General features: G+C 44.8%; 1 protein-coding gene across 2 annotated transcripts in view; it reads right to left on the reverse strand.

The window, feature by feature from the left end:
* The window catches only part of NUP210L (nucleoporin 210 like), a 125,762-nt gene that overhangs the window by 71,862 nt on the left and 43,947 nt on the right, over positions 1–9,953 (reverse strand). For both annotated transcript variants that reach the window (XM_008060522.1, XM_008060521.1), the window contains exons 14-15: positions 8,533–8,678; positions 1,089–1,310 (exon numbers count right to left, since the gene is read on the reverse strand). In XM_008060522.1, coding sequence (XP_008058713.1) covers positions 1,089–1,310; positions 8,533–8,678 — 368 coding nt within the window. The remainder of the gene's footprint in view (positions 1–1,088; positions 1,311–8,532; positions 8,679–9,953) is intronic.

Consider the following 9,953-nt stretch of genomic DNA (forward strand, 5'->3'; position numbering starts at 1 on the left):
TTGAGCTGGAGTCTCACTCTGTCGCCCAGACTGGAGTGCAGTGGCCGCTCCCGGTCATTGCAGCCTTGACCTGCTGGGCTCCAACAATCCTTCCACCTCAGCCTTCCAAGTAGCTGGAACTACAGGCACGCGCTACCACGCCCGGCTAATTTAATATAGTAAAGTAAACATTACTATATTACTAGTTGTTAGTAATTTTAGGTCTAGATTACCTCCTTTTTCCTCTAATATTTATTGTGGTAAAATACACATAAAATTTACCATCTTAATTATTTTTAAAAGTACAGTTCAATGGTATCAAGTACATTCATAATGTTGTGTAGCCATCACCAGCATCCATCTTCATAACCCTTTTCATCTTATAAAACTGAAACAGGTCGGGCTCGGTGGCTCAGCCTGTAATCCCGCGCCTTTGGGAGGCTGAGGTGAGTGGATTGCCTGAGCCCGTGGGTTCGAGACCCGCCTGGGCAACTTGGCAAGACCTCATCTCTACAATAAATAAAAAATTAGCCAGGCATGGTAGTGCGCCTGTAATTCCAGCTACTTGGAAGGCTGAGGCGGAAGGATCGCTGGAGCCCAGCAGGTCGAGGCTGCAATGGCTGGGAACGGCCACTGCACTCCAGTCTGGGTGACAGAGTGAGACTCCAACTCAAAAAAAAAAAAAGAAGAAAATTAGAATTTTCCTATCTAGTCTGTAAACTAGAGTAATAGAATCTGAAAAGTAATGGCTGGAAGTACAAAAGATTTGGAGTATGATAAAAGTTTTAGTTGGGCATGGTGGCTCATGCCTATAATCCCAGCAATTTGGGAGGAGGAAGCGAGAGTACTGCCTGAGCCCTGGGTTCGAGACCAGCCTGGGTAACTTGGTGAGGCCTCCTCTCTACAATAAATCAAAAAAATTAGCTGGGTGTGGTGGTGCTCTTCTGTGGTTCCAGCTACTTAGAAGACTGAGGCAGAAGGATCGCCTGAGCCCAGCAGGTCAAGGCTGTGGTGGCCGTGAGTGTGCCACTGCACTTCAGCCTAGGTGACAGTGTAGACTCTGACTCAAGAAAAAAAGAGAAACTTTTAGAAAAAGAGTATTTTCTTACTTGTTCTCCTAAATCCAGGCACAGGACCCGGTAGATATACTGGTTCTGTTTTCTCTTAGCTGGCAGTCGAACTTGTGTTATTTCAATCTTTTCCATCTTCTCCATGCTCAATTCCAAAAAAAATCGGGAAGGCTCCAAGATCCATGGACGAGGGCCTCCTTCAAAGACCATTTCCTTCACAGACCGCCATGTCACCAATGCCACTTCCACAGGGTTCAGAGCCTGATGACATTAAGAAATTAATCCCTGATTGGTTAGGGCATTCAACAGTTTTCTTTCTAAAGTGAAAAACGAGGCCGGGCTCGGTGGCTCAGCCTGTAATCCCGCGCCTTTGGAGGCTGAGGTGAGTGGATTCCCTGAGCCCGCGGGTTCGAGACTCGCCTGGGCAACTTGGCAAGACCTCATCTCTACAATAAATCGAAAACTAGCCAGGCGTGGTAGTGCACGCCTGTAGTTCCAGCTACTTGGAAGGTTGAGGTGGGAGATCGCCGGAGCCCAGCAGGTCAAGGCTGAGGTGGCTGGCAGTGGTCACTGCACTCCAGTCTGGGTGACAGAGTGAGACTCCAACTCAAAAAAAAAAAGAAAAATGAGTTATCTGAATATGATGTTACACTTAATTCTCAAATTAAGAGATATGGGCTGGGCACGATGGCTCAGCCTATAATCCCAGCACTTTGGGAGGCCGAGGTGAGAGGATTGTCTGAGCCCAGGGGTTTAAGACCAGCCTGGGCAACTTGGTGAGATCTTGTCTCTACAATAAATCACAAAAACTAGCCAGGCATGGTGGTGCGCGTCTATAGTTCCAGCGACTTGGAAGGCTGAGGTGGAAGGATTGCCTAAACCCAGCAGGTCAGCTGTGGTGGCCGTGAGTGTGCCACTGCACTCCAGCCTGGGCGACAAGAGTGAGACTCCAACTAAAAAAACAAAAGGCCAGGCTCAGTGGCTCAGCCTGTAATCCCGTGCTCTGGGAGGCCGAGGTGAGTGAATTGCCTGAGCCCATGGGTTCAAGACCTGCCTGGGCAACTTGGTGAGACCTCATCTCTACAATAAATAATAAAAAAAAAAAAACTAGCCGGTTGTGGTAGCGCATGCCTGTAGTTCTGGCTACTTGGAAGGCTGAGGCGGAAGGATTGCTGGAGTCCAGCAAGTCGAGGCTGCAGTGGCTGGGAGCAACCACTGCACTCCAGTCTGGGTAACAGAGTGAGGCTCCAACTCAAAAAAACAAAAACAAAAAAACACTTCTCAAGCTTGGTACTAATTTAGGTCCTGCCTTTCATTCAAGCCTGAATAATGTGTCACCTTATCTATTAATTTGTGTCCATTCATTCCAAATCACAAGCACTTCTGCATCCTAAGTTCTTACAGTATTTATCTCTACCACTCATTTGTATACCGTTCATTTCCTAATGTTATTTATGTGTCAAATGCTATGTGTAAATCTAACAAGTCTTGCTGTATTCTCTAATTAAGTAAATTCCTTAATAAGAGATTGTATCTTATACCTAATTTGGCCTTTTTTGTTGGTTTTTTGTTTTTTGAGTCAGAGCCTCACTCTGTTGCCCAGGCTGAAGTGCAGTGGCATGATCACAGCCACTGCAGCCTCGACCTGCTGAACTCAGGTGATCCTTCTGTCTCACCCTTCCAAGTAGCTGGAACTACAGGTGTGCACCACCATGCCCGGCTAATTTTTTTGATATATTGAAGAGATGAGGTCTTGCCAAGTTGCTCAGGCTGGTCTCAAACCCCTGGGCTCAGGCAATCCTCTCGCCTCCACCTCCCAAAGTGCTGGTAGTACAGGTGTGAGCTACCACACCCGGCCTTATACCTAAAATTTGTTTTAGAATTTTTTCTTCCTTGGTGGAATTTAGTACAATGTTGTATACATATGTATAAATAACTACATAAGTATTCTTTTCAGGCTAGAGAGTGGAAGATAAGATGCATAAGCATTTTATACTGATATTTTACTAAAGTATCAAAGAACTTCTCTTTAAAAATAATACATCTATACACTTAAATTTCTCAAAGAAATTTACCAACTAAGAGGTAGACAGGCCAGGTATTATTCAATTCAGTGTACAAAAGAGTTGTATCCCATTTGTAGATGAGGAAACTGGCATTAGGGGAATGAAGTATTCTCAAAGTGTAAGTTATTTTTGTATGGCACAGTGTCTACAACAGGGACCAAGTTATAAAATGAAGCAAAATGTTGAAACAATTATTAGAAAAATATAAGCAAACTATACTTTAGTATTTCTTTCCTGAGCTAGTCACTTATATTTATTATTGAATACCATTAAAATTAAATATTCCTATCTCTCTCTCTCTCTTTTTTTTTTTTTTTTGAGTCGGTATCTCATTCTGTCACCCTGGCTGGAGCGCAGCAGCATGATCACAGCTCAACAGAGCCTCAACCTCCTGGGTTCAGGCCATCCTTTTGCCTCAGCCTTTCAAGTAGCTGAGACTACAAGTGGGTGCTACAATGACCAGCTAATTTTTTTAATTTTGTAGAGATGAGTTCTTGCTATGTTGTCCAGTTGTCCAGGCTAGTCTTGTGCTCCTGGCCAAATATTCCTATTTCTGTTTGTTTGTTTTTTTGAGTTGGAGTCTCACTCTGTCGCCCAGGCTGGAGGCAGTGGCACGCTCCTAGCCACCATAGCCTCGACCTGCTGGGCTCCGGTGATCCTTCCACTTCAGCCTTCCAAGTAGCTGGAAATACAGATGAGTGTCACCACACCTGGCTAATTTTATGATTTATTATAGAGACAAGGTCTCACCAAGTTGCCCATGCTGGTCTCGAATCCCTGGGTTCAGATAATCCTCTTGTCTCAGACTCCCAAAGTGCTGGGATTACAGGCTGGAGCCACTGTGTCTGGCAGATATTCCTATTTCTTTTTTTTTTTTTTTTGAGTTGGAGTCTCACTCTGTCCCCAGGCTGGAGTGCAGTGGCATCCTCAAGACCACTGCAGTCTCAACCTGTTTGGCTCAGGCGACACTTCCACCTCAGTCTTCCAAGTAGCTGGAACTACAGGTGCGCGCTACCATGCCTGGCTTTATTTATTTATTTATTTATTGTGGAGACGAAGTCTCGCCAAGTCACCCAGGCTGGTCTTGAACTCCCGGGCTCAGGCAAGCCTCTCTCCCCGGTCTCCCAAAGTGCTGGGATTACAAGCTGAGCCATTGCACCCAGTCAAATATTCCTATTTCTAATGGTAGTTTTCTCTTAAATAATGTATACACAATTCAACAAGTATTAGTAACTAATGGCCCACTGAAGATATAGTAATAGAAATCCAAATAAGGTCTTACCTCATAGTGGAGCTCACAATCTGGGAAAGATAGATTTAGAGTAAGTAAAGAATATAGGCCATTGTCTTGCTAAGATATGGTGTGACCACGTGCTCTTTGAGGTATGCCAGGCCATATTTTCTTAAGCTTTGGTCCCCTCCCCTCCCTTGGAGAGGTAAATCCCCTTTCTTTCTCTCTCTCTCCAATCTACTTTCTAAATAAACCATATTTTCTAATATAACTTCTGTGCAATTCTTTGCATCTTTCATGTGGCATCGGGTCGCACCCCAGACACTCACACCCTCGTTGGGCCTGACCTAACATTCTGGAGGCCCTAACATTTTTGGGAGATTCCACCAAGATGTGCCACACTTGCCTGAGTGTTGGCCCCCTTTCCAATCTGGGAAAGGTGAATAATAAACTTTACTTCCTTCTACTTCTTAAAAATAAAAAAGAATATAATTAGTGCTACAAAAAGATACACTGGCTGGGCGCAGTGGCTCACACCTATAATTACTCCTTTTTCTTTAGATGTATAGTCCAAGCACTTTGGGAGGCAGAGAGGAGAGGATTGCCTGAGCCCAAGGGTTCGAGACCAGCCTGAGCAACTTGGCGAAATCTCATCTCTACAATAAATTTAAAAATTAGCCAGGTGTGGTGGTGTGTGCCTGTAGTTCCAGCTATTTGGAAGACTGAGGTGGAAGAATTGCCTGAGCCCAGCAGGTTGAGACTGTGGTGGCTGTGAGCGCGCCACTGCACTCCAGCCTGGGCGACAGAGTGAGACTACAACTCAAAAAATAAAAAAATTTAAAAAAAGATACATTACAGAGTGCCATACAAGCTTTTAACTGAAGAAATGAGCATAGAAAGAGGAGTCATGGAAGCCTTTCTGAGAAAGCAAAACAGAAATTACTCCTTTTTCTTTAGATGTATAGTCCAAAAGTAATCTGACCAACTAAATTGAACTGACATGTATAAAAGGATAAATTGATAAATGTACCATGTACTGAAGCATAATAGTAATAACAAAGGTAGAACACATATAGTTTTACCTCTTTTTTTTCCAGCTGGTAAAGGGAAAGATACATGATTCAAGTATAGGCAGAAAAAGAAAATCAGACTAGGAGCAATGGCTCATACCTATAATCCCAGCATTTAGGGAGGTCAAGGTGGGAGGATTGCTTGAGCCCAGGAGTTTGGCACCAGCCTCGGCAACATAGTAAGACCTTGTCTCTACAATTTTTTTGTTAATTAGCCAGGCATAATGGCATGTGTCTGTAGTCCTAGCTACTCAGGAGACTGAGGTAGGAAGATTGCTTGAACCCAGAAGTTTAAGGCTGTAGTGAGCTGTGATCATACCACTGCACTCCACTTGGCTGACACAGTGAGACTCAGACCAAAAAAATAAAAAATCATCATCTTACTTCCTTTCCTTTTTTCTTTTTTTGAGTTGGAGTCTCACTCTGTCGCCCAGACTGGAGTGCAGTGGCCGCTCCCGGCCACCGCAGCCTCGACCTGCTGGGCTCTGGTGATCCATCTGCCTCAGCCTTCCAAGTAGCTGAACTCACAGGTGTGCACCACCACACTCAGCTAATTTTTTGATTTTTTGTAGAGATGAGATCTTGTTGCTCAGGCTGGTCTTGAACCCTTGGGCTTAGGCAGTCCTCCCAAAGTGCTGGGATTAAAGGTGTGAGCAATTGGGCCTGGCCTACTTCCTTTTCTTTAAGGACAGTTTTCATTCAGGGAAGATCTAATTTGTGGACACACAGTATATATGGAATAAGTTGAAGGATAATGATAATAGTAAGAAAAAAACCTAATGAAACTTTACAATGAGCCACAACTAAGCGCTTTCACTTAATTAGGCAAGGAGGATGATTCATCCATCAACGAAACTAATGAAATAAGCCTGAACCATATGTTTAATACATATGGTGCACAATGTAGAATGAGGCTAACATAAAATGCTAATTTCAGTGATCATGTTACCTTTCTTTTAAATTAAAAACTTACCTTGGCTGGGCGCGGTGGCTTACACCTATAATCCCAGCACTTTGGGAGGCCAAGGTGAGAGCATTACCTGAGCCCACAGATTCGAGACAAGCCTGGGCAACTTGGTGAGCCCTCATCTCTACAATAAATCAAAAAATTAGCCAGGCATGATGGCGCATCCCTGTAGTTCCAGCTACTTGGAAAGCTGAGAGCCCAGCAGATCGAGGCTGCGGTGGCCATGAGTGTGCCACATCACTCCAGCCTGGGCGACAGAGTGAGACTCCAATTCAAAAAAAAAACCAAAAACAAAAAACTTACCTTGCTTCTTTCATTAGTGTTAACTTTTTCCCTGTGAGTGCCTCCTTATCCTAAGAGGCACCAAGTCAGGATTTGTCAGTATCTATCAGCAAGAACTTGTAGACATTAATTTAAGCCCCTGATAAAATCAAATATGTAGAAAGCATGCCAGGCTCTGTCTACTTTTTTTTTCCCTATCTACTTCTATTTGAACCATTTGTCTTAATGTCCCTATTTTAACCCTTAAGGCCCAAAATCATGGCTTCTGTGCTTAAAATCCATACATGTACAGGGTAAAAGATGATTGATTTCCCTCCACAAGATAGAAATTATCTTTCAGGATTCTTCAAAAGAGAGAGTATGCTAATATTCTATATCTTGGTGTTTACAGAGGTATATGCACATGTAAAAACTCAGAAAGTACCTTAAGATTAATGTACTTTAGGGGGCTGGGCATGGTGGCTCACACCTATAATCCTAGCAGTTTGGGTTCGAGACCAGCCTGTGCAAATTGGTAAGACCTCATCTCTACAATTAAAAAAAAAATTAACTAGGCATGGTGGCACATGCCTGTAGTTTCAGCTACTTGGAAGGCTAAGGAGGAAGGATTGACTGAACCCAGCAGGTCAAGGCTGCGGTGACCGTGAGCGTGCCACAGCACGCCAGCCTGGGCAACAGAGTAAGACTCTGATTCATTAAAAAAAGATTAATGTACTTTATATTCTTTACTGTACATATATTTTTTTGAGTTGGAGTCTCACTCTGTCATCCAGCCTGGAGTGCAGTGGCACACTCACGGTCATCGCAGCCTCAACCTGCTGGGCTCAGGCAATCCTTCTGCCTCACTCAGCCTTCCAAGTAGCTGGAAATACAGTCATGCACCACCACACCTGGCTAATGTTTTGATTTATTGTAGAGACAAGGTCTCACCAAGTTGCACAGGCTGGACTCGAACTCCTAAGCTCAGGCAGTCCTCTTGTCACTGCCTCCCAAAGTGCTGGGATTGCAGGCATGAGCCACTGCACCTGGCTACTGTACATATTTTATGTCTCTATAAAAAAGAAGAAAGGAGAACATTTTTTTTTTTTTTTTTTTTTGAGTTGGAGTCTCACTCTGTTGCCCAGACTGGAGTGCAGTGGCCGCTCCCGGCCACCGCAGCCTTGACCTGCTGGGCTCCGGCAATCCTTCCACCTCAGCCTTCCAAGTAGCTGGAATTACAGGCATGCACTACCACGCCCAGCTGTTTTTTTGATTTATTGTAGAGATGAGGTCTTGCTGCCCAGGCGGGTCTCGAACCCGCGGGCTCAGGCAATCCACTCACCTCAGCCTCCCAAAGGCGCGAGATTATAGGCTGAGCCACCGAGCCCGGCAAAAGGAGAACATTTAAAACTTGCTGATACAACTTAAAAATATTCCTCTGCCAGAAGCATGAGGGAGTAAACTCTGAGACTAAGGTTTGATGAGAGGGTTGTATATCTAAAAACAAAAAAGTAACAAGAGAACCTAAATACTACTGATCCTTAGTAAAGATTATAGAAAGTAAGTAAGCCCCTAAGTGCACAAATCTGGGTTTATGAAAAGTTCCTGACCATGAAATCTCTTTTTTTTGAGTTGGAGTCTCATTCTGTCGCCTAGCCTGGAGTGCAGTGGCACGCTCCTGGCCACCGCAGCCTCGACCTGCTGGGCTCCGGTGATCCTTCCGCCTCAGCCTTCCAAGTAGCTGGAACTACAGGGGCACGCTACCACGTCCAGCTAGTTTTTGATTTATTGTAGAGATGAGGTCTCACCAAGTTGCCTGGGTGGGTCTCGAACCCGTGTGCTCAGGCAATCCACTCATCCCAGCCTCCCAAGGCGTGAAATATCTTACCTTTAGGGGTTCATAAGCAGCAAATGTGGCACTGCTCTCCAAGTACTCTTCATATTCAGTCACACTCACTGTTACCAGAGTATAGCCTAGAGATTTGGCTATTATATGTATACTAGAACAATGCATTGGTCCAGGTCTTTGAATACCTGTGAATCAAAAAACATGATTTCAGTAGGGTCATAAGCAGTCAGTTTTCAAGGAAATTAGGCTACAGAAATCTAAGAATTTTTAAATAATAAAGATAGGGTCTTGTTCTGTTGTGCAGGCTGGAGTACAGTGATGTGACCATAGTTCCTTTTAACCTAGAAATACTGGGCTCGGCTGGACTAGGTGGCTCAGTCTGTAATCCTGCGCTTTGGGAGGCCAAGGTGAGTGAATTGACTGAGCCTGCAGGTTCGAGACCTGCCTGGGCAACTTGGCGAGACCTCATCTCTACAATAAATCAAAAAAATTAGCCAGGCGCAGTAACGCGCGCCTGTAGTTCCAGCTACTTGGAAGGCTGAGGCGAAAGGATCACTGGAGCCCAGCAGGTTGAGGCTACGGTGGCCGGGGGTGGCCACTGCACTCCAGTCTGGGCAACAGAGTGAGACTCCAACTAAAAAAAAAAAAAGAAATCCTGGGCTCTTGTAATCCTCCTATCTCAGCCTCCTGAGTAGCTGGGACAACAGGTGCTCACCAACACACCCAGCTAATTTTTTTTTTTTTTGGAGACAAGGGTTTCATTATGTGGCCCAGGCTAGTCTCAAACTCCTGGTCTCAAGTGATCCTTGGCCTCCCAAAGTACTGGGATTACAGATGTGAGCCACCTTGCCTGGCCAGATATATAAAGGTTTTACTTTATTTTATTTTATTTTTGAGTCGGAGTCTCACTCTGTTGCCCAGGCTGGAGTGCAGTGTCATGCTCATGGCCACTGCAGCTTCAACCTGCTGGGCTCAGGCAATCCTTTTGCTTCAGCCTTCCAAGTAACTGGAACTACAGGCTGCGCCACCACACCCAGCTATTTTTTAAAATTTATTGTGGAGACAATGTCTTGCCATGTTACCCAGGCTGGTCTCAAACCCCTGGACTCGGGCAACCCCTTCAGGACCCCTCTTGCTGTGGGAGCTTTTCTGTCCTCTCAATAAATCCTGCTTTCCAAAAAAAAAGAAAGAAAGAAAGAAAGAAAAAAAACCAAACAAACCCTGGACTCCAGCAATCTTCTCACCTCTGTCTCCCAAAGTGCTGGGATTAAAGGCGTGAGCCACTGCACCCAGCTAAGGGTTTTAATATATTAAAAATATCATCCCAGCAGAATGTGGTGGCTCATGCCTGTAATCCCAGCATTCTGGGAGGCTGAGGTGGGTGGATCACTTGACCCCAGGAGTTTGAGACCAGGGTCTCATTATGTTGCCCAGGATAGTCTCAAACTCCTGGTCTCAAG

Source organism: Carlito syrichta, unplaced genomic scaffold, assembly GCF_000164805.1.
Source record: "Carlito syrichta isolate Samal-C Ts95f unplaced genomic scaffold, Tarsius_syrichta-2.0.1 Scaffold304639, whole genome shotgun sequence".
Classification (NCBI taxonomy): Eukaryota; Metazoa; Chordata; class Mammalia; order Primates; family Tarsiidae; genus Carlito; species Carlito syrichta.